Here is a 27,726-nt window from a genome sequence, read left to right on the forward strand (position 1 = left end):
TTAAAAATTCAAGAAGCAGTCTCCATCCATTAAAAAAAAAACAGATTTTGTAAGCAGTGAAGGAACAAAGTGATGTAAAAATTCATCTCCTGTTATTCCTTGGTGATGAAGCATTGCGTTATTTCAAATTGGATAAATAAAAATACCAATGTATCTCAAATATTACTACCTTTGACATTTATGTTAATTTGTTTCTGCACCGGCCAGAATAAATTTCCTCCCAACTCGTGTTTTAGATGTTTTCTCCTGGTGGTAATTCAGCAAGCTTCGGCGGAGTACCAAGTACTCTCTCCATGTCAAACCGCACCTCAATATTACGTATGCTATAGCCAACCACCATCAGCCAATAAAGCAGCTTTGCAAGTTCAGGTGCACTAGTCTCTGTTGCTGTTGTCTGCAAACAGACACCGGAGTCAACTGTGTCAAATCTAGTTACACGATAACTTCAATAATGCATAAATCAAAGTCTCAACTCTCAAATCTAATTACACCTCATAAAACACTCTAAATATGATAATGAATTATTATAGAGTAAAAACCAAAACCAGAAAGAAGGGCCATTACGAAAATCATGAAACAATTATAAATTAATGAGTTCCACTACGGTGTATTCACTAATATTGGCTGCATGTTAAATCCAGATCTCAATCAATCACATTAAAATCTGCTACCTTTTCATTGGTTCACATTTTACAAAATATACTTGCCATCACATTCAACCAATCATGTCTTTTCCATAGGTTTAGCCTAAATTAATATGCATAAAAGAAATTTTAATAAATTATCATGTGCAAGTGCAACTAATAAATTTTAATTACGAAAATTGTTTTGAATTTTATTTCTATAAACTAAAAAAATTAAGAGAGATCCATCTTTTTATTATAAATTGTTAATGGATCCATGGGTTTGATATTATCAAAATCATGCAAAAATAAAGAAATAAATGATCATCTAAGACTTGTTCCAACAATATGGGTTGGCTACATGAGTCCTGTTCCACCGTTCTGCCCTGTTTAAAACAGGGCACTTTTACACTTTACCTCTCTTAAAAAAAAGTACCATATCCATAAAATCATGCAAAAAAAACAATGAAAATAAATAATTGTTAGCAATATTCAATTTCCCCTAATTTTTAGGAAAACATATAGATCTACTTACACAATCAATAACATCATAGTTTCAACAATAAATCAACAAATCCATGCATTTACAAGCATCCAAATTTATATACTTAAACTCGAAGGATTAAATGAAAAGATTTGAGAAAACATTTTCCTTGTTTGGTGGAATTTAGTACCCAAACCCACTTTGATTTGAAAAGAAAAATCAATTGCAAGGTCTTTTTTCCTCAAAAAAAAAAAAAAAAAAAAAAAGAAGTTTAGATCCTAGGTTGTTTTGCTTTTAGGAACTTCTTCACCAAGTTTCAACCGAAACAAATGAGGTTTGGTAGGTTTATGTTGCTTTTTTTTGTTTGGATCAAATATTGATGCATATCAATGAGTATTTTAATCAAAGCACATTGACGAGTATCAGTTAATAACCTATTAATAAAAAAGTTTCAGCCCATATCAGATTATAAGCATACACTTGGTTGGCATAGAAAATCATCTCACCTATGTTAGTATAAAGTGAGTAAACTTTTGATATAACCAAGTCATAACCTAGGCTACAACTACCCAATGAAAGTTGGCAATCTAACTATGCTTAGGACAATCTTAAACTTCACATTACAAGAGCATGGAAACATAGGTAAAATTGGAGGCAGACCCAGAAAATTTAAACAAAGGGGGCATCAGAGAGAAACTTTTAAACCTTTGGTCAAGCCAACCATATATTTCATAATCCCTATGTAGATATTTTTCATAAATAATTTGCCCTGGGTGGCATGGCCAAATCAAATGGATAGAGATAGGCACAGCTGCCTAGGCTACAACTTGACTTGGTCGGTTGTAGCAAAAGTGATCTTATATATAGAGTCTGATAGATCTGATTATAATTGGATCAGGACTGTTTTATGCAGTTCCAGACCAATTATGACCCGAACTGATTATGTATTTAATAACAATAATAAATTAATAATATAAAGGGTAAATTTCATGGTTGGGATAAGGCTTAGATAACGATGATGATAAAGGCCTTATGGTTTTTCTTGTAATTTTTGTTATACTTTATGCCTAAAAGGGTAAATTTCGTACATAAGAAGATATTAGATAAAAGAACAATTGTTTTATTAACATATAAACAGGTTTACTATTTACTTTCTTCTTATAGAGGTTATATTATAAAAAATGGAGGTAACTATAGATGTCAAATACAACCGAGTCTAATCAGGCAAATGCTTGTTTTCTTAACATATAAACAGGTTTACTATTTGTAGAGAACACTGATGTGGGCCCCACTGCAGTGGTCCCCACTGTGTTCGTAGGACAGCATGTGTGGTTATTTGTTTCAGTTATAGTAATGTCAGTTTGAGTCAGTTTGTTAATTCAGTTGTTATTTATTTCAGCTTTTATTTACTTTATTTATTATGTAAGTACTAAGGGCAGATGTGTCCTTTCCATTGTGTACTAAACATAACCTATAAATAATAAGAAAGTGGCGGCGGCAGATCTGTTAGAATCTGTTCCTCCTTTCAACCACTTGTGTTCTCCTGTTCCTCTTCTATTCTCTCTTCTTTCTCTCACTTTTCTTCTATTTTGTAAACCTAAAACCTATTAGGATTCAAGACTGATTACAGTCTTGATCTTCTACTCTATTTAATTTCTTCTTTTACAGGATATATTATCAAAAATGAAGTATCATTTTGTCATATTACAGGTAATTATAGATGTCAAATATAATTAATCTAATCAGGCCAGACCCAATTAGCCCAATTAATAATCAGGTTTTGTACTTTGGTTCTGGGTCTGCCTTTATAGAACCAATAGTGTCTGTCTGGTTTGGAACTGGGTCTGCATAATTGTCCCATCTGTTTGGGAATGGGTCCACCCTATCCCGTACCAGACCCGACCCATTGACAGCTTTTCTCATATAAGGTAACCAACAAGTATTATGGAAATATTTCTTTTCAAAAAAAAAAGTACTATAGAAATTAAAAAGAATCAATTGTCCAGCTCATTTTGATTAGAATAACCACTTAGTCAGCCAGAAACTGCAAACTGGTAATAGAAATTATTTTTTGACTTCATTGCAAGGTCCATTTTCCTGGTTTCTATCTTTTTTTTATTTTTTATATTTGACCTCTATCAAACTCTAGTTGGGTAGAATGAACTGAAAGGAGCATGAAATAGAGAATGGTGTGAACTTGAAAAGGAAAGAAAGAGTATTTCATAACAGAAAACCTTCATTTGGGCAGGATCAGAAACTGCCAAAAGACGCTTTATAAAAGTGTTCATGGCCAGCACCACATCCTCACCAGCACTACTTGTCAGCTCCTACATAAATTTAGCAAGCACCAGGAAGTCAATAACAGGCAAAAAAATGCAATAGCAAGGGAAAAACATCTCTAAATATTAAAGAATCTAACAAAGAAGTCGTGATTTTTGGAATGTAGTGGTAATTCAGATGGATCTGATTCAATGTTGTTTAGCATAAGAAAAGGCATTAACCCTGAGAAAGGTGGTCTGAGTAAAAGAATGATGATGATCATCCCATTTGGTCAATATTTGTGAGTGGGATTCATTGAACAATGTGTTCTATTGCCAGCATGTGCAGAAAAGTCCACTAACCCCCTAAAAGCATCCTTCAATATTTTTGTTTTTTATAACTTATGATTTTTTTTTCATAACTTTACTTCTTAATACTAATCCATAAAAGTTTGCATTGTGCTATCAAGGCACATTGACTTCTGAAATAAGATGCCATGCTTCCCTCATTTGATCTTTGTGATTTGGCATATGCAACAGCCACAATTTGGTGCCTTGAATGGTTGCAAGTTGAAGGGGCTAGAAGGGCTGGGGGTACCCCAGGATGGAGTTCTTTACTTATGATTTTTTTTTCATAACTTTACTTCTTAATACTAATCCATAAAAGTTTGCATTGTGCTATCAAGGCACATTGACTTCTGAAATAAGATGCCATGCTTCCCTCATTTGATCTTTGTGATTTGGCATATGCAACAGCCACAATTTGGTGCCTTGAATGGTTGCAAGTTGAAGGGGCTAGAAGGGCTGGGGGTACCCCAGGATGGAGTTCGAAGGACAAGAAGGGTTCACCTACCAGTAAGTGGAGAGAAGCTCTGAGAATAGAAAATAAAGAAGTGTTGCTGGAGGAGATATTCTACCAAAAGGACTTTACGATTAAGACTAGAGAAGGAAAGAGAGGAACGGTTTTGTTGGTGGGAGATGCTGTTCCTTGGTTTCTAGGTTTTTTAGATGGAGCTGCCCAAGTGAACTGGTGTGAAGTGTGGAAAGGTACGCTAAGGCAGGTCAGGAGAGAATACATAGCTAAGAGAAGAAAGAACAACAAAGGATGGTTTGTTACTCTGGAAGAAAAGTTCGACAAAAGGAAAAGGCAAACAATAATTATCCCTGAAGGTGCTCGGCAGCAGGGATGGTTAGTGGTGGCTAATGCTATACACAGGAGATTAGTCAGCAAGGAATCAGGGACCGTGACGGTACAAGCAGAGAAAGTAGTTGGTGGACAGAGTAAGAAAGAAGAGATGACAGAAAGAAGAAAGAGACTGGAGAGGCTGGGCTTAGAAGACACAGTGGAAAACCAAGGGAAGCGAACAGTGGCGTTTACAATACCAGACCAAAAATCGCTTTGGCTGGGGAGAAGGGAGCCTGGGAGAAGAAACTCATTTTATCTGTGAGGAAGGAGGTGAAGGACTGGAAGGGGCTGTTAGAGGAGGTGACGATGAAGCTTGGGTTAAACCAGACGGTCACTCTTATTCCATTCAACGATAGAAAAGCAGTCCTTGATGTGGGGGAGGTGTCAATGGACTTCACCATGCTGGATACGAGTGAAGGACCTGTTAGATTTGAAAATTGGTGCCCCCTTTCGATTGAGGTTGCTGCTGTAGAAGGCAGTTTCAAGCTGAAGCTGCTAGGGCTACCTTTTCATCTCTGGCAAAAATTCACCCTGGAGAGACTGGTGCGAGCGATGGGTGGTGTTCTCCTGTCGTACAAGACTACAGATCTGAGAGCAGTTCTTTTGAGAGTTGCTGGAATGAAGCCTGAGGAAGTTCCAAGGGTACTACAACTATGCGCAGAAGGATACTGGTATAAAGTCTGGGTGAGTTTGGAAGTTGAAACGTTGCAGTGGATGGGGAGGTCGAAGCTTGAAGGAGATGATGAAGTGGCAAGATGGGTTACAGTTGGCGGGACTGAGCAAAGGAAGTTTGGACATGTGGCAACTGCTGGAGTGAAGCCTTCATCAAATGTGGAAGCTGAAAAGTCGAATGCCAAAGTAAAGAGGCATTTTTGGAAAAGCTTTCAAATTTTTTTGAAAACAAAAACAACTTTACAGCTGGATTGTCCTATGCGGAGTTGGTCAAAGGAGTAACCCAGTCAGACCAAGGGGCGGTTCGAGTCAGGTCCAAGTTCGAGTTTCTCACTACACATTCTGACCCGACCGGCTCAGTTCCGGGTCGGTTGGTTCGTAATGAGATAAGGGCCCACAACACTTCTTCGGATTCATGTGACCACTTACTTAAGTGGTTACGTGAGTCGTTTTTATAAGCAGCCGTTGATAGACAATTCCAATTGCCTATCTTCTTCCTCACGAGATTCGATTGCTGGGGACCGAAAATCACTTTCAGCCAGCTAGAGTCCTTCGAAGAAGACTCAGAGCTGGATTCCGGTGACGAAACATAGAGCAGACGACCGGGATGGGACAGAGGGAGATAGGCCAAATCCAAGATATTCCAGGGGGTGTAGGGAAGACTGTGAAGATGAGGACCACGGTTGGGTCAGTTGTGGCAGCTTAGAGGAGATGTCAGACACAAACGATGAAGCGGAATTTCAGTGTGACAAACGTCAAGGAGAGTTGGAAGACACCTTAAATACTGATATACTATTCTTAGAGCATGCAGCAGAGGATCCCTTATTGCATAAAACCTCCACTGGGTGCGGAGAGCTGAATGTTGCCGAGTGTGCTTTGAAAGACAAGGAGGAAAATCAAATACTAAGTAAGGAAGAATCAATCCAGGAAAGTAACTTAAGACAAGGGACCTGCAAGAGAAATTCGGTTGCTCACCAAAATTCGAGCAGAGATGGCACAGGTGGGGATAAACGACAGAGCCTCGGAAGTACGAACAAGGGTGAAGTCAGCCTATGTGGCGATCAGCTAAGCCCTATTCAGAGAGTGGGAGGACTAACCCTTTCATTTGTCTTTTCTCCTATTCCTTCAGACCCAGGTATGGTTGTGGTTTCGGTTTTAGATACTAATGTCTGCTCTGCCTGTGATGTCAGTCTTTCAGATTTCAGTTGTGCCCCTGTGCTGAATACCCAAGGATTAGAGGCTGACAATGAGGAGGGTGGGGAGTTACAGGAGGGGGGTAAGAAGGTGGTGAGGGTAGGGAAAGCAGATTCAATTGAATTAGCTAGGGGGGAATCTAAAGAGGGCAGTGGTAAGTTGGAGAAGGAGGAGGGGAATAGGAGGAGTGAGGTAGGGGGGGGAAGAAAGATAAGGGAGAGGAAGAAGAGGAGTCATTAGCTAAATTTGTAGAAAAGTTAGGTTGCAAGGTGAAAGATTTGAATGAACTGAAAGGGTATTTACGGGCTGAAAAAGATGGAGGGAATAGGAGGAAGAGAAGGTTAGGTGAAGCTGAGAAACTGAAGTTGGAAGTGGATGAGGGCAAAGAGGCTAGAGTAAGGAAAGGGAGGGGAAGAAAAGGAGGCTATTAGAAGGAAAGGGAGTGGGGTTAAGCAGAGGTGTTGAAGAAATGAAGATTGTAAGCTGGAATGTGAGAGGGTTAGGGGGTGCAAGGAAAAGAGCTTTAATAAAGGAGGTCTTAAAGAAAGAAAACCCAGACATTGTTCTAACTCAGGAATCTAAACTCATGTCATTTGATAAGAGATGGGCTAGGAGTGTGTGGAGAGTGAACAAACTAAGCTGGGTTATGAGCCCTTCTTGGGGCTCATCTGGAGGGTTAATTACTTTGTGGAAGGATGAAGTAGTGGAGGGAGTGGAAGAGTTAATGGAAAGGTTCTCAATTTCTATCAAATTTAAACAGGTGTCAGATGGGTTTGAATGGGTCCTCACCAATGCTTATGGCCCCAGTGGTTACAAACAAAGGAAGGAATTGTGGGAGGAATTGGAAGATATTACAGGTCTGTGGGAGGGGCCATGGTGTGTAGGAGGGGATTTCAATATGACTAGGTTCACTGAAGAAAGTAACAACGTGAGACAAAGGAGCATTACTAGCATGAGGAAGTTCAATGATTTCATTAATGCTTTTGAGCTAAAGGAATTGAACCTTCTTCATAATAGCTTTACTTGGTCCAATCTCCAAGCTGAACCTATCTGCTCCAAATTAGATAGATTCTTGTTCACCACAGACTAGGAGAAGCATTGGGGAGATTTGGTGTCAAGGGCCTTACCTAGAGTTACTTCTCATCATTGGCCTATAATGATATTAAGTCTGATCTTGGTGGCAGTGGGCCTTCTCCCTTCAAGTTTGAAAATATGTGGTTACTTCACCTGGACTTCAAAGACAGTGAAAATTAGGTGGAATGAATGTAACCCGGAAGTCAATTGGGCTGGGATGAAATTCCATTGGAAGCTAAAAGAGCTGAAAGTCAAAATTAAGGAATGGAATACTCTACATTTTGGGGGAATAGAAGAGAGGAAGCAGCAGTTGATAAGCCAGATAGAAGAGTTAGATGCGAAGGAAGAAAGTGGATGTTTTGGGGATCGGGATAAAGAATTGAGGTGGGAGTTAAGGAAGAGCATGGAGGACACAATTTTCAAAGAAGAAGTAAGTTGGAGGTAGAAATCTAGACACAAATGGGTGAAGGAAGGATATAGGAAAACAAAATTTTTCCATGCAATAGCCAATGGTAGAAGAAAGAAAAACACCATATCTAAGTTGGAAGTTGATGGGACAGTCTTAACTCAACAGCAAGAGATTGTCGGGGCTTTTGCGGAACACTTTAAATCCATTTTCGGAAAGCCTTTGCAGGAGAGATTAAGGATCGAAGGGTTAAATTGGCCTAAGCTCCCTGATGAGTTGAGGTTGTGGCTGGAAAGAGAGTTTGACTTAGAAGAAATCAGGGATGCCATTTTCTCCATGGATAGATCTAAAGCCCCGGGCCCTAATGATTTCACGATGGCCTTCTATCAAGACTGCTGGGAGATAATTAATTCTACTTTTATTGCTTTAATTCCGAAGAAGGTTGGGACTTTTCACCCTAAAGAGTTCGGACCCATCAGTTTGGTTAACAGCCTCTACAAGATCATTGCTAAGGTGTTATCCAGAAGAATTAGAGTGGTGCTCCCCTCAATTATCTCCCATAATCAAGGTGCCTTTGTGATGAGTAGGCAAATTGTGGACCAAATCTTAATTGCAAATGAGAGTGTGGAGGATTACAAAAGTAGAGGTGAGAAAAGGCTGGTGTGTAAGCTGGATTTGGAGAAGGCATATGATCTGGTTGATTGGTCTCTGTTGATGGAAGTTTAGTCTTTTGGGTTTGGGCAAAGGTGGTGCAAGTGGATAAAAGGGTGCATAAGAACTTGCCATTATTCTGTGTTAGTAAACGGCAAAGTGGTGGATCACTTTCCAGCTGTCCGGGGTATTAGGCAAGGGGACCCTCTCTCCCCTTTCCTTTTTACCCTAATTGCCGAAGTGTTAGGGCGGCTTATTGAGAGGGCAGACTCCAGAAATCTGATTGGTGGTTGGAGAGTGGGGAGGGATAGGGTTCCATTTACTCACCTACAATTTGTAGATGACACAATTTTGTTTGTGATGGAAAGGAGATTAGTTGGGTGAGCAATCTAAAGATGGTGATAAGTGTTTGAACAAATGGCCAACCTCAAAGTAAACCTTGGTAAGAGCTGTGTGATTGGTATTAATATGAGTGAAGGAGAGGTGGAGGAAAGGGCCCGAGCGATAGGTTGTGAGATAGCTCATTGGCCACTGAAGTATTTAGGGCTTCCTTTAGGGGATAATCCTAGAAAAAGAAGTTTTTGGAATCCGCTTATTGACAGGTTCACTAAAAGGCTAGCTTCTTGGAAGAAGAACTACTTGTCTTTGGGGGGTAGGATAACCCTGATTAAGTCAACAATGGCAAACCTTCTAGTCTATTACTTGTCGGTGTTCAGAATCCCTGAAGGAGTTTGTAAGGAGTTGGAAAAACTAATGAGGGACTTTTTATGGGAACCCGGGGAGGAGAAAAGGGACCATAGAGTTAGGTGGGAGCTAGTTACAAGAGCTAAAAGTGAAAGGGGACTGGGGCTGGGGAAATTGAAGAAGAATGAAGCTCTGTTAAGGAAATGGTTATGGAGATGGTCCAAAGAAAAGGAGAATTTGTGGGCTAAAATAATCCTAAGCATTCATGGGCAAGAGGCAGCTGGTTGGGATCCGAGACTATCATCTAGGGCTTCAAGAGCCTCTCCTTGGAAGTCCATTCATGCCACCCTTCAGTCTTTTCTTCCCTTCATCAGGTATGATCTTGGTTCTGGTTTGTCTGTAAATTTTTTGGAACACACTTGGGTGGGGGATTTTCCTTTGAAAGAGCAGTTCCCCTCTTTGTATGCTCTGTCTAGGTTTAAAAATGAACCAGTAGCAACCTTTGCTACCCTGTCTAATTCTGCTATTGGTTGGAACTTGGGTCTTAGAAGGGCTCTCAAAGATTCTGAGTTGGAACCCATTTCGAATTTGCTTAAAATCTTGGATGAGGTAGCTCTTGAACCTTCCAGTGTGGACTCTAGGGTTTGGTCTCTTGTCCCTTCGAGTATCTTCTCCTGCTCCTCTTTTTTCAATGCATTGGCACAGCCTAGTCCGGTACCTGGGTCTTCTTTTCCAGTCTGGGAAGTTTGGGGTAGTCCTATCCCTCCTAGGGTAGGTGCTTTTTGCTGGGAAGCAATCCTAGAAAAGTGTAAACTTGTGACATACTTCAAAGGAAAAGGCCTAATTGGTGTTTATCTCCGCATTGGTGCATCTTATGTAAGAAGAATGGTGAAAGTTGTTATCACTTGCTTGTTTCTTGCCCTTTTGTTTCAGAGATTTGGTGTTGGTTCTTTTCTTTATTTGGTTGCAGGTGGCCCTCCCCTTCAAGTGTGCAAAGCTTGTTCAGTTCCACTTTAGTGAGGGGTTTAAAGAAGAGAGGTAAAATTTTGTGGAGATGTGCTAAAGCTGCTGTTTGTTGGATGGTCTAGGAAGAAAGAAATCAAAGATTATTTCATGACAAAGAAAAAAGCAAGGAAGCCCTCATAGAAATTGTTTATGTTAGGGTGGCACACCGGGTCAAGTCTTTGAAGCTTTTTGAAGCCTATTCGGTAGGAGACATCATTAGAAACTGAGAAGAAGTGGCTCGGTCAGCTCCTATGTCTAGTGCTATTAGACCTGTTTGGACTCCACCAGATTTGGGTTTCATCAAATTGAACTTTGATGGTAGCAGTGAAGGTAATCCAGGCCCTTCAGGCATAGGTGGTATTTTCAGGGATGAAGAAGGTCGAATTATTGCTATGTTCTCAGGATCTATAGGCTGGGGGGATTCTCTGAGAGCTGAAATCCTGGCAGTTCTAGAAGGAGGAAAAAGAGCTAAGCAGATGAATTTTAGTAAGCTGCTGGTGGAAGGAGACTCTCAACTGACTGTTAGTTGGTTGCAGAAGGAAGAGTCTAGCTTGTGGAAGTTCTCGAATGAAAGAAAGAAAATCAAGCAGCTAAATCAGAATATGATTTTAAGGGTTCAATGGGCCAAGAGTACTAATTCCATGGCTGACACCTTGGCTAAACAGGGGGTGGGAAGAACTAATTTCTTTTGGGCTATATTGTAATAGGTGTTTTCAGTTCTGTAAGAGAGGATTAAGATATCTTACCCCTCCAATCTGGTTGTAATTTCCATATATATTTTAATAAAATTACTGTTATTGATAAAAAAAAAGTCAAAAATCAGGAATATCATGTGCACGTTCTATATATGCAAAGTGGAACTAAGAAATATTTTAAACTGCTCAGAATGTTCTTTAAACTACCTAACAAACTTTAAACAAAGAATAAGAACACTCAAGAGTCCAATGGATAGGTTAGGTAGTGCAAAGTAGCCTATATTTTAAGCACTTCCATTTGAGATATACCCACAAAGGACTGCTTGAGACACCCATTAAGAAAGTAATATTAGTTTTACATCTGTCTGCCCCCAGGGCAGATCCCAAATACAGCTCTTCCCTATTTACTCCTTCCCTTGCCAAAGAGCCCACTGTAGATTTAGGTGATATTGGAGCCTGTTGTTAGAGTTGCTAGTGCTGTTAGGTTATTTTCTGCTGTTATTCTAGGGTGCTTTCAGCTTTTATTTATTGTTTTTTACTAGTGTGCTGCCAGGGGTATAGATGTATTTTTCCTTATTTTTTAATCTCTTTAATATAAATAGAACAGTGGGTGCCACCAGCCCAGATTTTTGGCTCCCAACTTCCTTCTCTTCTTCTTTCTTCCCTAGAAGAAAAAAGAGCCCATCTAACAAGGCATTCATGCTGGTTGCCAAGGATCTAGTCTCTCTTGTAGTATGGATAATAGTTTGCATGTATTGAGTTTCTCCTTCCATTTGGAAGTTGGAATTGAGCATATCACCAAGATACATCCATATTAATTTCCAGAATTTTCCAGCTTGCAACCATCAAAGTTTAGCTTGGCAGACGCTCTAATACTTTATTTGAAGCAAGTTTTCCAATGGATACCTAGATCTGCCAACAGCTTGCCAGATACTCTAGCCAAGCAAGGAGTGAATAGGAGTCAATTATTTTGAGCAAAACACAACTGTAATATAATCAGCATTTGGGGTAGTAGGCTAGGCCTACAATCTCCTTGGGATGCATGGTTGTATTGTATGTATATCATTCTTTGATTTGTTTTGGTATTAATTAGTTTGATAAATTATAACAAAGTATTGCTCCTACCAATCAAAAACAGTTTAGCTTTATATAGACTTGTCGAGGAAGCATCTAATCTATTTCAGATCAGTCTTTCTCTTCCTGTAGATAATGAAGTCATGTGCTGCCATCCTCAAAGGATCATCAAAGGTGAACAGATTAATTTCCACTTTGGATTGAACCAAATGAATCGCTCTTACTGTGATTCAATCAGAACTTGTTTCATTTGTGACTTTTCTGCAAAACTTGTTGCATTTCTTTCTTCCCATGTAGCACAAAGCACAGCAGCTCTTGCACATCTCCACAAATCGACCAGAGGAGTCAAAATAGACTATCAATTTCAGCAGAGGGAGTCCATCTGTCACCAAATAGAGAGAAGAAAAGGCCATTACCCAATAATGTGGCCCCTGGATCTGTCATATGTCTAAGTCTCTAGTCTACATCAACCCTATATCCCACCTTGTATAGGTGGTTTCTTGATTAATAATAACTGTTCAAACTTTTAAATTGTTAATAGCGAACTTGCCTATAAAAAGAAGGTTTATTTTGGATATGTGACTGAGGTATTTTGGTTCAAAATGTATTCAATGAACATAGGGTGGAGAAAGGAACATAGCTAGTACTTTTGAGTTCCAAAGAAATCTGCCACATAAAAAGACTCCTAGGTCAGCAGACTTTCACTAACCAACACAACTAGCACACATGTTGCTTTTTGAGGAGACATTAAGAGAGAAGTAGCATAGCTCAGCAAGAAGATATGCCAATGCAGAGCATCATTTGCATCTCAAAATTGCAGCAGGCAAAGTGAACTAGCTCAAAGTCTTTAGACTAGGATAGTTGGACCTAGCTACATGCAGGTTGGTTTTATGCCATCCATACAACAAACTAGATAAGCTTATCAATTTTTCCAGCAATTATATAGGCAAGTCAACAAGGACAATGTAAGGAACAAATTGAAGAACAAGTAATGGAGGTATATGGATGAAATTTTCCACCAGTGTTATATAATGTCAAGAAAATGACAACTAACCAATTTCCTTACCTTTAGATTTTGTGGTTCCAGGGATTTAAGATATTCCAATAGTTCATTTTGTCCAGTAGTAGATCTTCTTCCAAGTTGTGAATTAAGTTCCTCTATTTCTGCTTCAAGTAATTCAATGTATTTCACCGCATCTATTTTCTCAGGGCCAGAAACATTGTTCCACCTGATAACTTCACCTATGACCTTTTTCTGTGTACCTGGTGCATAATCTGGTAAATCCTGTGAGAGTGACAAGAACATACAGTGTAACAAATGAAATAATACCAACGTAAATATATTATTGCATCAAACTTTTCAACGATGGAGACTAGTAGAGTATGCTATAAAACAGAATGAACAAAATTTAGGAAGTCATAAGAATATATAGTGCAACATAAAAAATAATATAAGAGTAACAATATAATTCCATTTAACAAAAACTAGAAACATGGCAAGAAATCTTTTTGCTGAATATGCTTCTAGGCCAAAGGATTAGGCTTCGACATATTCGCAAGAGAAGATAGCAACATGGACCAAGCTGTCAATAAGATCATATTTTTTGATAAATCTGTCAATACAATCTTATTCCATATTTCCATAGCAAAATGATGAAATAATTAAGTAGAGCATTGCTTGTTAGACGGTAAATTTATAGTTTCTGGTGTACAAGCAAGATTGCTTGCTACAAGAATAATGTTCAGCCTCCCAGAGCTCCATCACCGACCACACTACAGGGGTTGATTCTTGAGGATTGAAAATGGATGTGATACCTGTTTCCATTACCATCACCGCCCCAAGCACCATAGTGTCATTACTGAAACTGAGCAACACAAAATTGCTCATAGTGTTATTCCTTTGGTCAGAAAGGAAGAGGTATTCAACTTTGGGGGAGAATACACTCTTGGGTTGCAGTGAACAGAAATTTTACAGATATACCTTACAGCTCTTTTCTGAATTCTACTTTGTTATTTTTTTAATGTTTGAGCAATATTTTTGTACAGGTAGAGGCAGTGTATTTACATGTAATATTTTTGTACATGTAATGTTTATTCAGCTGTTGGAGGAAAGTCTGAGAAAGAGAAAGAAAGGTCTATGCGGGGATTGAGTGAGAGGAGTATTTGGTCCATCTCTTTTTTTCATTTATGGTGGGGTGACTGGGTGAGTGGTTGCCTTGGTTCATGGTCTCAGGGTTATCACTTGCTTTCTTAGTTTGGGCTGGTGTCTTAAAGGGTGGGGGTGGATCCCTTTCAGTTTTAATTATATACAATGCAGTTAAATACCTATCAAAGAGAAAATGAGCAAAACAGATTGATGCCCATGTCCATCTCCATCCTTGCTTTCTGGGTTGCTTAGGGTGTGGGAAAGGAAAAGAGGGGATGATTTAATTTGCTCAGATATCTTTCAAGATCCTTTTGGCCTAGCCCACTATTAGCAACAGTAATGTGAAAGGAGATTGAAAAGTCACTGCATCATGTGAACCTTTCTCTTGATGTGGTAAACAGTAAACCAATGCATCCAAGATGTCATTCTTGTGCTGAATATGAGGTAAGCTAGAGACACAAGAGTGACCAAGTTGAAAAAAAAAACATGATCTAATCTGGAGTTCTCCTGAACAAAGAAAGATGACTCGGAGTTTGAGCACTGAAACAGAACCAAATTGCCATATGTATGATGATAAATTGATAACCAAAGTTGTAACAATAGGTGATACTTGCACCTTGTCTTCCATCATATAGGTAGAACACTTATAATACACTAATGATTTTTTGTCTTTTTGATAGATAACAAAATTGTGTTCGTTAGTATATATACAGATACATCCCAAGCAGCTCCTGTTAAAAAAAGTGCCTGTTCTGTTGGTGTTTAAAATGAAAAGAGAAATAATCTGAGCACACAACATCAATGATGCAAAAGGCAGTGTTTTGATTTAGCAAACTAGAACTATTGGCATAATTAAATACCCCCCTCTATGGGAAGAAAGAAACTCACGAATATTTTCAGATAAGGAAAGAACCATTGAAAACTTATTAGATCTAATTCTGTTAAGGGTGGCACATTGGTTGAAAACTATGGAACTGTTCTCAGATTATTCTGTGGCTGATTTGGTAAGAAATTGGAAAGAGAGCTTCCTCTGCCCTCTGTAAGAGGACCTGTAGTCCTTCGTGGTCCCCTCCTCCCTCTGGGTTCATATAACTGAATTTTGATGGTAGCTGTTTAAGGAACCCAGGGCCTTCTGGGATTGGGGGAGTGTTCAGGAATGAGGATGTGGCTATCATTGCTATGTTTTCAGGCCCAATTGGGGAAGGACTCTCTTAGGGCTGAGATTCTTGCAGCCCTGGAAGGTATCCAAAGAGCAAGGGAGTTGAACATCAAATGTTTGGTCCTTGAAGGTGACTCGGAGGTGGTGATTAGGTGGCTAAAGGAAGGAGACAGCTGTTTGTGGAGTTATAACAATGAGAAGAATAAATTCAAATGGCTGAGTAGGGATATTGTGGTTCATTACAACTGGGTGAAGAGGACTGCTAATTCTTTTGCTGATGGGTTAGCAAAGCAAGGGGTGAATAGGGATTCGATTTTTTGGGCCAACTTTTTACTTTTTTCCATTGTATTCTATTGGTGGGGAGTTAAGACTTTTTACCTCCCCCTTTGTACCTTAAGCTTCACATAGTTTCATATCATTAATAAAGTTTCTTGTTATTGATTAAAAAAAAAAGTTCACGGCCTGCTTAACCCCAAGTTCCACAAATCCCCTCTATAAAGCAAACACGCAAGGATGAGAGAGAAACAGGAGATATAATGTACCTCTGGTTGCATTTCAGAGACACAGAGAGAGAGTTCATGAATTATGGAATCCTGCCATAACTTTTTTTATTGATGACAACAAAACTCATTAAAAAAGAAGATAATAAAGACATACAAACACCATAAATAGAGCCAGACACCAAAGGTAGAGAAGAAAAGCCCCCAACCTCCAAACCAAATGACAAGCCCCAAGATACAGACAAGGTTATTCTATTAATCCTGGTATTTAAGTGACAAACAAGTTCAACACTCCAGGTATTATTATCAAACAGATAGAAACTACCATTGAGAAACAAGCACAACACTTTTTGATGTGCAATGCTGAAAGCAAAACTAGACCCCAATGGCAGTGTCATAGCATTTACTCTCTGAAGCCTGATGAATGATACTGATCATGACATTGAAACACTTGCATTACAAATTGCCAAGCAATAACCACAATAAATATAGCAACTAATCCATAGGTCCTCTGCACCACAGGCAACTTAAGACGATGGACATTATCATTAAAAAACAGCATATTTTGTCACAATCTGCTAAATTTTCATGAACAAATCAACATTTATCAAATGATTGGATGAAAGAACCAAGGAATACATTCAGGTCTACACTGACTAGCAGAGGTCAAACTTATTACTTCTAGGCAACTCTAGGAGACAGCTATTAAGCAAAAGGTCAATACATAAAGAAAGAACATCAGAAATCCAATTTTCCTTGATGCCAGGAAGCTCAACTATTGATATTTCATTTTTAGGCAGTTGACGGAAAAGTTCACAGGGAAAAGGAAACGCCCTAACACAGTCCAGTCTTTGTTGACTCTGGGAAAAAAAAGTATATGATGAGATTCTAAAGATAATTTTTCAATGGCAAAGTTCTAAGTTTTGATTTCAAGGGTAAAAGGGCCTTCAACTGAACAGGTTGACAATTTGACATAGATTAAGGATATCATGAATGAACAGTAAGTACCGCAAGAAGAACATGGAGAAATAAGTGACTTTCTGACAACTGTCTAATATCAAGGATTGGAATTGGGTATATACATTAATAAGAAGTATGATAAAAAAAATAGGTATGCAGAAGGACCCATTGTGTATGTTCCTTTTCTAATTGGTAACCAATCAGGTTTTATTAATCATACAAAAAGGATAGAGGATTACAGGGAACATGGAAAAATAAATAAAAAGAACACAGAAATCAGCATAGACCAAAAAGGCAACATATGACAAGAGCCAGCCTCACCCTGTTGCTCATCCCAACAAAAAAGACCCCTAGAACTCAGAGTAAATTGGATTTTGCACATAACATGGTTCTAATTGATGAGCAGTGTTATCAAAGTGTCAACTAGTCTTTGACTAGTCAGCAGCTGAGGGTCATACTGACTACATCACTAACTAGTCGATCAATACTCATCATACAGTCACCTAGGACAACTAAGCAACAACTAGGTCAATTAGATGGTTAACACCCATCATCCTAGTAAACCACGTCATTTATTTGTTTGTACCTCTAATTATTTGAAATAATATAAAATATGTCAATATTTTGTTATATATGTACTGTTGCTTTAAATATTCGTGATGGAACATGATCCATTGATGGTATATAAAATAGAAAAAAAAAAGAATAAAATAAAATAAGGCAGTGGTTTTTACATTGCCACAAACAAAGGGAACACCAAATAGTCAATGTTGCACTCTTTCTTTAAAGAACAAAGGCTGCAATTCCCTATCCTAGGATATCCTAATTATTTATGTTTGCAAAACAAAGACTATAAACAATGTTAGTGTCGAGTATGTAGGGGTATTTCTGTCTTTATACTTATGTTGAGGTTGCCGATCTGTAACATTATATTAGAACTAGTGTCCCTCACTTAAGTAAGGGCACATGTGTCTTTTCCATTATGTTAGTAATATAAAACATATCTGGCCGAATGGGAGAGGTAATTTTTCTATCATTCGAACCAGACTTTTCTTCTCTCCGTTTCTCCTCCTTTCTCTCTCTTTCTTTCTTCTTTCTTCTTCTCTCTTCTTGGCTGTTATCAGACTAACAGAACTCAAGGACAGGCCAAATCATAATATGGTATCAAAGCACAACTAAGCAACTCGGATCTGCCCAGATTTCTGTTTTCTGCGCATCCAATCTAGGGTTTTCTCTTGATTTCTCTGCCATTGATTGGAGATAAGGGAAAGGGCTGAAAAGAAGTGGTCGCCCCCTTCCCTTGGAGGCCTCTATGCCTCCAGTTATGCTGTTCATGGTCAGTTGCTGTGGTTTCTAAGAAGCCCTCCCCTAATCGATGAAGAGAAGAGGGCTGATTCGTGTGGTGCAGTGGGTGTCTTTTGTGGTCTGATTTTTTTGTGTGGTTTGATTTTCAGGTGATGAGGTAAGAGATTTCTATGCATATTTTTGTTATGAATCAAATAAGAAGTATGTTTCAGATCGTATGGTGGGATTTCAGACTCTAGTGTGCTAGGGTTTATGCTGTTTTTAGTGTGATTCGAAGGGGGAGTGGTCCTCATATAGTGTGGTGAGATTTCAGGTAGTCGTGGGGTAGGGTTTGTGGTGTAAAGAGTGCAATCTTCAGTAATAACAAGTGCTGAAACCAGTGTAATCAGTGTGTGGTGTGGTCTAGTGTGCAGTGTGTCGAATTCAGTAATAACAGAATTCAGCAATGGGAGATAGTAGTGATAGCAAATCTAATGTGATGATACCTACTAACTACCTAAATGTTCAAATGACCTCCATTAAACTGAATGGAGAGAATTATGTACCTTGGGCTAAATCTGTAGAAGTTTTTCTAAAGGCAAAGAAGAAGGTGAAACACACAAGGGAGGAAAAACCCTCCACTGATTCTCATGAGTATGATGACTAGGAACAAGAGGATGCACAGATTATCACGTGGTTATGGAACAGTATGGAACCCAAGATTAGTGTAAATTTCATGTTTCTTGACACTACCAAAGATGTGTGGGACCATGCTAAGAAGTTGTATTCTGGTCAAGACAATACAACCAGAGTATATCAGCTGTATCAAGAATACTTTAATCTGCAACAGGGCAATCAGAATCATGAGGAGTACTATGCTAGTATGAGAAACATTCGTAATGAGTTGAATGTTTATCACCCCCTCACTTTTGATGTCAAAATTCAGCAACAGCAGAGAGAACAGCTTGATGTGACTCGATTTTTGGTGGGGCTGAAATCTGAGTATGAACCAGTGCGGGCTCAGATACTAGGAGGGTCAGCTCTCCCTTCCTTAGAAGAGGTGTTTGCTCGACTTCAGAGGATTTCCATTAGATCTACTGAGAACTCTAATATTGTTGATAGATCAGCCTTTGCAGTATCGAGGGGTCGTGGTGTTAAAAGTGGAGCTCGGGGAGCTCAATTTGGCCGTAGTGGTAGGAGTGGTCCGGTATATGGCCGGAGTGGTGGTGGTGGACCTACATATAACTGTGGTGGTGGTCGTACTGGAGGTAGAGATTCAGGGGGAGCCCGTGGCAGAGGACGTGGTTCGGGTCCGAGGAGGTGTACTCGTTGTGGTACGGATGGATATACCATTAATTATTGCTATGACTTGCATGGTACACCCTCAACTTGGGCCAATCATGCCATGACTAGTGACACCAGTTTCCGACAGGAGTCGTTCAGCTAATCAGATGCCTCCTACATCCACAGATGTTCCCGGGAAGGAGATGGTGAGTGTTCCCCGTGATGAGTATGAGAGGTTTGTCCAATCCACATCTCAGCAGAACACGGATACTCTCGCACACTCAGGTATGGCTTGTTTGGCATCCACACCCAATCCCTGGATTATTGACTCCGGAGCCTCCGATCACATGACTAGAACTTCAGGTGTGTTTTCTTCCCTCTCTCATTACTCAACATCACAATCCGTTACCCTTATTAATGGTTCCACCTCCTCCATTTGTGGTGTTGGCAATGTTAACATGACCCCCTTATCTTTATCCTCAGTTTTGTATGTCCCTAAATTTCCATTTAACCTTATGTCTATTAGTAAGTTGACCAAATCACTCAATTGCTCTATTACTTTTTACCCTTCTTCGTGTGTTTTTTAGGATCTCAAGACAGGGATGAAGATTGGTGGAGGGCATGAAACTGGTGGATTGTATCATCTTGACAGTGGTGGAAGAACATCAACAGCTCTCCAGTCATCTCTCTCTCCTCTCCAGTGGCACTGTCGATTTGGTCATCCTTCGCTGAAAGTTTTGAAGTCTTTGGTTCCTTCGTTGAATCAACCTTCTGTTTTAGATTGTGAGTCGTGTCAGTTGGGGAAACATCATCGTGTTCCCTTTAGTCCTAGGGTTGATAACCGTGTGTCGAGTCCTTTTTGTTTGGTTCATTCAGATGTTTGAGGTCCTTATAAAGTGATGTCATACAATAGATATAGATATTTTGTCAATTTTGTTGACGATTATTCAAGGATGGTGTGGCTTTATTTAATGAAAGAAATGAGTGAATTGTTTACCATCTTCCAAAAATTTTATGCTGAGATTCGCAACCAATTTGGTGTTCACATTAAAATTTTTCGTTCCGATAATGGCCGTGAATATTTCTCTTCATCATTTCAAGAATACTTGGACCAACATGGCATCATACATCAGACCTCATGTACCTACACCCCACAACAAAATGGGGTGGCTAAGAGAGAATCGTCATCTTTTGGAAACAACTCGATCCCTCATGCATCACATGAATGTTTCCAAACCCTTTTGGAGTGATGCAGTGCTTACTTCTTGCTTCTTGATTAATCGGATGCCCACATCTATCCTTGATGGTCATTCCCCATTCACTACCTTGTTTCCCACCTTGTCTCCGTTTCCTCTTTCTCCTCGGGTTTTTGGGTGTGTCTGCTTCGTCCATAATCTGGGCCCTGGGAAGGACAAGTTAGATGCACGTTCCATTAAGTGCATCTTCCTTGGCTATTCCCGGACCCAGAAAGGGTATAAGTGTTATCATCCTAATTCTCGACGTTCCTTTTGTGTGTGCTGATGTTACCTTCTTTGAGTCTACTATGTTTTTCTTGGGGTCCGGTGATGTTTCTTCCTCCTCTTCCACTTCTAGTTGTGGATTCTGTTCCTCTTGTTCCAGCTGTGACCAAGTCCTTGCCTCCAATGCCACCACCTGTTGAATGGCCACCTATCCGTCAAGTGTATACACATCGCCCACATGTACTGGCTGCTCCTCCTCCAGTTCAATCAACGTCGACAGATCCGGCAGTTGTCTCCACACCAACCCCAAACCCAGTATCTGATTTTGATCTTCTCATTACCTTGCGGAAAGGTAAACGCACTTGTACCATTCATCCTATTTCTAATTATGTTTCACTCACTCACCTTTCCGCTTCCCATCGTCAGTTTATCTCTTTATTATCCTCAATTGTTGTCCCTAAGGATGTCTAGGAAGCCCTTGCCTCTCCAGGATGGTGTCGTGCAATGGAAGAACTCTCAGCTCTAACTCATAATCATACTTGGGACCTCACCACTCTTCCTCTTGGGAAGAAGGTTGTCGGTTGTAAGTGGGTATATACTATTAAGTATTTACCTGATGGTAGTGTAGAGCAACTGAAAGCTAGATTGGTTGCAAAAGAGTACTCCCAAACCTATGGTATTGACTACACAAAGACCTTCTCCCCAATTGCTAAAATAGGTTCGGTTCGTGTTGTGATCTCTCTTGTTGCTATGTATGATTGGCCCCTCTATCAGCTTGATATCAAGAATGCTTTCTTGCATGGTGATTTGCTCGAGGAGGTCTATATGGAGCAACCACCGGGGTTTGTTGCTCAAGGGGAGGACAGTAAAGTATGCAGACTAAAGAATGCTATTTATGGGCTTAAATAGTCTCCTCAAGCATGGTTTGGTAGGTTCAGTGAGGTGGTAAAGAAATTTGGTATGAAACAGTGCCAAGTTGATCATTCAGTCTTCAGTCATGACTCTCAAGCAGGAAAAATCCTATTGGTGGTGTATGTAGATGATATTGTTATTACCAGGAATGATAAAATGGGCATTGACAGGCTGAAGACTTTTCTACAGGAACATTTTCAAACAAAGGACCTTGGTAAATTGAAATATTTCTTGGGGATAGAAGTAGCAAGGTCTAAGCATGGTATTAATTTGTGTCAGAGGAAATATGTGTTTGATTTGCTAGAGGAAACAGGTTTGTTAAGTTCTAAACCAGTTGAAACACCTATGGAAACAAATACTAAGCTGAGCAGTGATATGAGTGAAGTGTTTGAAGACCCAGGCAGATACCGGCGACTTGTAGGTAAACTGAACTACATAACCATTACTCGGCCAGATATTTCATTTGCGGTTAGTGTGATAAGTCGGTTCATGCAGAAACCTCTGGTTCCTCATTGGGATACGGTTCTAAGAATTGTGAGGTATTTAAAAGGGGCTCCTAGTCATGGTTTGATATACAAAAGTGGTGGAAAACTTGAAATAGAAGGATAAACTGATGTTGACTGGGTCGGTTCTATGTCTGATAGGAGATCTACCACAGGCTATTGCACTTTTCTTGGGGGTAATCTGGTGACATGGAAAAGTAAGAAGTAGACAGTCATGGCGAGAAGCAGTGCAGAGGCAGGATATAGAGCTATGGCACATACTACTTGTGAATTAGTGTGGCTAAGGAACCTTCTACAGGAGATAGGATACAATGCTAACACTCCAATGAAGCTCTACTGTGACAATCAGGTTGCAATTCATATTTCTTCTAATCAGGTGTTTCATGAAAGAACCAAGCACATAGAGGTTGATTGTCACTTTGTAAGAGATAGACATTGCACATGTTAACACAGGGAACCAGTGGACAGACTTATTTACTAAAGGGTTAAGTCGGGGAAGAGTGGACTACATATGTAACAAGCTGGGATTATATGATATATACTCACCAGCTTGAGGGGGAGTGTTAGTGTCGAGTATGTAGGAGTATTTCTGTCTTTATACTTATGTTGAGGTTGTTGATCTGTAATATTATATTAGAACTAGTGTCCCTCACTTAAGTAAGGGCACATGTGTCTTTTCCATTATGTTAGTAATATAAAACATATCTGGCCGAATGGGAGAGGTAATTTTTCTCTCATTCGAACCAGACTTTTCTTCTCCTTTCTCTCTCTCTTTCTTTCTTCTTTCTTCTTCTCTCTTCTTGGTTGTTATTAGACTAACAGAACTCAAGGGCAGGCCGAATCATAATAAACAAAATATTCAATATCATTGTTTTCTTAACCATAAATTTAGAATATAACTTTTCTTCATCAACTAATGCCTAGGCACCAACCAATCATCATATTGACTAGAAAAGCCAAAACAACTAGTCGTTGCCTCACTGCACTGATAACACTAATGATGACATTAGAGGGGACATTTCTTTGATAAGTAAACAAATCCTTTTATTAAATTAGAAATATTAGCACATACATGCAGCCCTTGGAAAGGCACAAGCTGCGATCCCTCCACTAAAGAAGAAAATAAAAACAAGAAGTTACAATTGTGCCCAATACGAAAGTTCCCTAGCTGCCCCTTGCTTGGTTAGACAATCCGCCATAGTATTTGCTGATCTCCCCACCCATTGTATTCTTAGACACATGTTTCTTGTCAGCATCCTAAACTTCTTAATTTCATTCCGGAAACACCAAATTACTGACTCTGAGTTTTGCAACCAGCTTATTACTACCTTGGAGTCAGCTTCAACTATTAGTTGTTCCACCCCTAATTGAGTTGCAAACTGTACACCTTGCAGGACAGAAAGTAATTCTGCTCTAGTAGAGTCTCCCACTCCTATAGGACCTGACAAGAAAAGTATCGCATTTCTAACTTCATTCCTTGATACACCACCCAACCCAAAGGGGCCTGGGTTTCCTTGACTGCTTCCATCAAAATTCAGCTTTAACAAACCTGCAGGAGGTGATGACCAGCTTGTTCTTACTCTAATCTTGGAAAAGGCACAACTTGCCACTACTGCCCAATTCCTCCAAATATCATTAAAGGAGAATTGGTGGAACAAGTCCAAAGATTTCAGCCAATGGATAACCCTATACAAGACATAGTCCTTAATATGGTTCCTTTCCTTCTCTTGGAAAATTCTAGCATTCCTTTCTTTTCAAATTGTCCAAATCAATGCAGATCTTACACCTTAACATATTTTACCTCTTTTCTACTGCCAAACAAAGGTAAAAGGATCAAAAAGCAATCTTAATTTTGTTGACAAATTCCACCTGCTCCCAAACAAAGATAGGAGCCAATCCCATAACTCTACAGTAAAAGAACAAGAAATTAGCAAATGATAACAGTACACTTCCCAACAAAAAGCCATAACCTTAGGCAGAATAGGCCTGCACCAAACTTCCTTAAAAGGGAAGGCCAGTTAAGGGTTAGAACAGCAAAGGGATTTGAAGAAAGAAGCACAAGAGAAGGACCCTTTCAACCAAGGTATCCAAATTCTTTTGTTGGGTTCAAAGAGGTTTAGACAAACTTTCTTAAGAAGGCTCAATAAACTAGCTAAACACCTGATTTCCTCATCCCTTAAACCTCTACGGAACCCAAAATCCCACGTTGGAGCCCAAGGAGTTTCCAACATGGAGAAAAATTTGGAAACAACTTTTTTGTACCGAGAAACCGAGAACAAGGAGGGGAAAAGGACCTTCAGGGGGACATCTCCAACCCACATATCCTCCCAAAAAAGGGCAGAATTGCCTTGCCATCAGACACATCATACCGGATATAACTAAGGAACTGAGGAAGAATGCGATGCACTGCCTTCCAAGGGATTGCCATTATTGCCCACCTTGATAAACCAGCATCCCATCCAATCTCTGAGCATTGATAAATGCTTCCGATCACCTCATGCCACAATCTCTATCACTCTAAAGGCCACCTCAACAGCCACTTCCCTAGTAGGGCTGTGTTTTTCTAATTAAGTTCCCTAAACCCAAGCCCCCTTCCTCTTTATTCCTACGCACCACCTCCCACTTAATTAAATGATCTTTCCTACTTTCCCCTGGTTCCCAAAGAAAGTCTCTCATTAATGCAAAGTTAGAAATCTGGATCAATGCTTTAAAATCAAAAGCTCTCAAAATGAACTAAACTGTGGTAAGCCATGATTTTAGTATGGTAGGAGAAGAAAAAAGGAAATAATTAAGATTGGAAAGAAGGAATTTCATAGAGTAACCAAATTCATGCTTCAAGAGTAATGAAGCATGTTGATGCCATTAAAGTTAAAATCTTACAGGATGCTTATAAGACCAGAAACACTGTGGGGAATAAACTGCTAAGCAATCAAGAAATAAGAAATCCATAAAGTGTGTGTAGTCGAAGTAACATTGTGAAAATGAAACAAAGCAAATGAAATTTACTTGAAGTAGTTTAGAAAAATGAAACAAATAAAAATGAACGTACAATTGGGATAGAGAGATTTAGTGCAATTTTGAGGTTCTGGAAGCATAAAGGGAAGGCCAAAACGACTTGGGTATGGATATTCAGAGTATATTTGATAGGGCATTAAAGAAAAAACACTCAGAGGAATGGAGGAATATTGTTTCTACAACCAAACCACTTTGTTGAGATAAGGGCAATGATGGTGAGCAAATTCTTTACATGCCATAGTATGTTAATCATAAAATTAGTACCATCATTGATTTGGCCTTATATGAATGAGCTCCATTGAAGATGTTAAAGGTCAAAAATCATTCTTCAATCATATTGTTTATGGCCACATAGAAAATGAGAAACATTAACAAAATAAGTTGTTGATTTGGGTGGCAAAGATTATCCCATTCTACTGATTTTCCTGCTAGGAAGTCTCCCATACGGTCACATCCCATGCTCATCTTCCCTCAAATTCATCCAATAGTTTTCCAAGAGTATAGTAGTCTGCCATATCATATACATCCTACTATGGACAAAACACATAACTGCCTACAAGTCAGAGAAAATAAATATTACCTTTTTGTCTTGTGCATCTGGAAGAGCAACTTGCTCCAAACTTTGTTGCAGTTCCAGACGATACTGCGCATTCCTAAACATGTACCCAGTCATCATAACACTGTACATGAGCTGTGCTAGATTTTCTGCAACCTGAATCAACCACCAAGTGCCCTATTATTAAATGAATATGAAAGATACAAGATGCATCGATACTAAAAAGTTGATATTAGAATAGTAGTGTGGTAATAGGTAAATAGTACATTCTCTTTTTATTATATTAAGTAGGGATATATTTTGCCTTTTCACTGGGGACATATAATTAGTTATTAACTCCACAGATCGGAAAAGCATCATTTAGCCTGAAACATGGTAGTGAACTTACAGTGGTAACTGTTACTGCAAAAAATTGTGGGGGAAGAGTACCAATCATATTTGTTACTGTTTGACGCATTGCATCAACTACCTACATAGGCAACCATGAAGGGAAAGAAATCAAGCAAAGCAGCATGAACTTTTATAACCTGAGACCATTATTATCATAATATCCATAGCTAATTAAGAATAAATAAAGGCATATCAAAAAAAGATGCCAGACCTGCTGAGGTGCTCTTTTGACAAACAACTCCATAAATTCTGGCTGCACATTTTTGACATACTCCAACAGAATTTCCCTCCGGCTTTTGGGCTGGTGACAGCCAAAGGAAAAGTCAAGGATTGTAATGCAAGTACCCACTTCCATTTAAACAAACCATGATTAGTTGCCTGTCTAGGTGTTGAACCAAGCAGGATAATCTGAGAAATGTCTGAAACAATGAACAGAGATGCTTAAAATGGAAAAAAAATATGGATATCTATCTTCTGTGAGGAAAAATATTGCACTTATGAAGACTTAGTTTTCAAAGTCATATGACCACTGCTCGAGTCAGGTTATTGGGGCTGCGAGGCTTTAAGACGGCTCAATTTCTTTAGCCGTACCTAAAAATAACTCAAAGGATTTTAGAGTGGAAGAACCAAATTTCCAAAACAACTTACATAATTATTTCATTAATAAAAGGGATTGTCTCCCTGGTTATCAGTGTAGTGAAGATCCTCTCCAGTTACTCCTTTCTCAGCAAGACCCAAATTCTCTACAGTTTAATTGCTACGGTAACCTACATTTCTAGGCAAATTAATTCTCAAGGAGGGTGCTTTCCACCTAATTTTCTGCGAGACTATGGAGCATTATTTGGGGACTCTATTTCATCTAGAATTCTGTAAAACTAGTCTGAGCTTATCTAAAAATTTCAAGTTCAGGTTGATTGAAGTAAAGTGCGTTGCTCCCATTTGGTTCTCTATTTTGATTCTACTTAGACCACCATTATACACATTTCCATCCATCAATGGCTGCAACCGGAAAGGAAAAATAAAATAAAATAAATCAAACAACAATCAATATTATATGCAAATACATAGATGAACAGATGGGTGGACAGATGGAGGCAGGAAGTACCAGAGTGCCGTTTGGGAGTTTTGTATCGCCGGTATCGGAAGTTTTGTCGTCGGAAGAATTGTAAGCGCAAGCTTTCAAAACGCATCTTCCGTTGGTCTTCCTTGGGAAGCTGAATGAAGATGAGAAACGAGAACGAGATGAGAAGACGTGTGGCGACGGTGATGGATATATGGTGGAGGCCTTCACTGTCAACGAAGACATCTTCTTTCGTCTTTCAAAAACCCTATTCTTGTTAATCTTCTTCGGTAGTCTCCATTAACATGTGAACATTGCTCAACTTGTCCAACTGAAGAAGGGCTCGGCAGACTGTTCCCCACTCCTCGTTGATGAGAATTTACGCCGGGTTGAAAACCAGTTCAGTGACCACTCCCGAGAGCTCGGAAATGCACCAATGGTCCCTCTTTTTATCGACAAAATCAGATTTTCGTAAACGGGAGTAGTGGTCT

The 27,726-nt window shown here is 39.4% G+C and overlaps 1 protein-coding gene across 1 annotated transcript; it reads right to left on the reverse strand.

Moving 5' to 3' along the window:
* LOC104603731 (uncharacterized) lies at window positions 1–27,726 on the reverse strand. The gene is made up of 7 exons (XM_010267828.3): window positions 27,281–27,726; window positions 26,387–26,476; window positions 26,174–26,254; window positions 25,810–25,941; window positions 13,073–13,291; window positions 3,342–3,434; window positions 1–394 (listed from the first exon to the last, which is right to left on the reverse strand). The coding sequence occupies exons 1-7, from the start codon at window positions 27,479–27,481 to the stop codon at window positions 233–235; spliced, it is 978 nt and encodes a 325-aa protein (XP_010266130.1). The 5' UTR covers window positions 27,482–27,726; the 3' UTR covers window positions 1–232.

The sequence above is a fragment of the Nelumbo nucifera genome, chromosome 5 (assembly GCF_055504915.1).
Source record: "Nelumbo nucifera cultivar China Antique chromosome 5, China Antique-T2T, whole genome shotgun sequence".
Taxonomy (NCBI): Eukaryota; Viridiplantae; Streptophyta; class Magnoliopsida; order Proteales; family Nelumbonaceae; genus Nelumbo; species Nelumbo nucifera.

What these genes read in the sequence shown, in the direction of transcription:
- LOC104603731 (XM_010267828.3), bottom strand. Translation starts at nt 27,481, where the DNA reads ATGTCTTCGTTGACAGTGAAGGCCTCCACCATATATCCATCACCGTCG. An exon ending in CAGATGCACAAGACAAAAAG is followed by an intron (nt 13,292 to 25,809) that starts GTAATATTTATT and finishes TCACTCTCACAG; the next exon opens with GATTTACCAGATTATGCACC. An exon ending in TGGAACCACAAAATCTAAAG is followed by an intron (nt 3,435 to 13,072) that starts GTAAGGAAATTG and finishes AAATTTATGTAG; the next exon opens with GAGCTGACAAGTAGTGCTGG.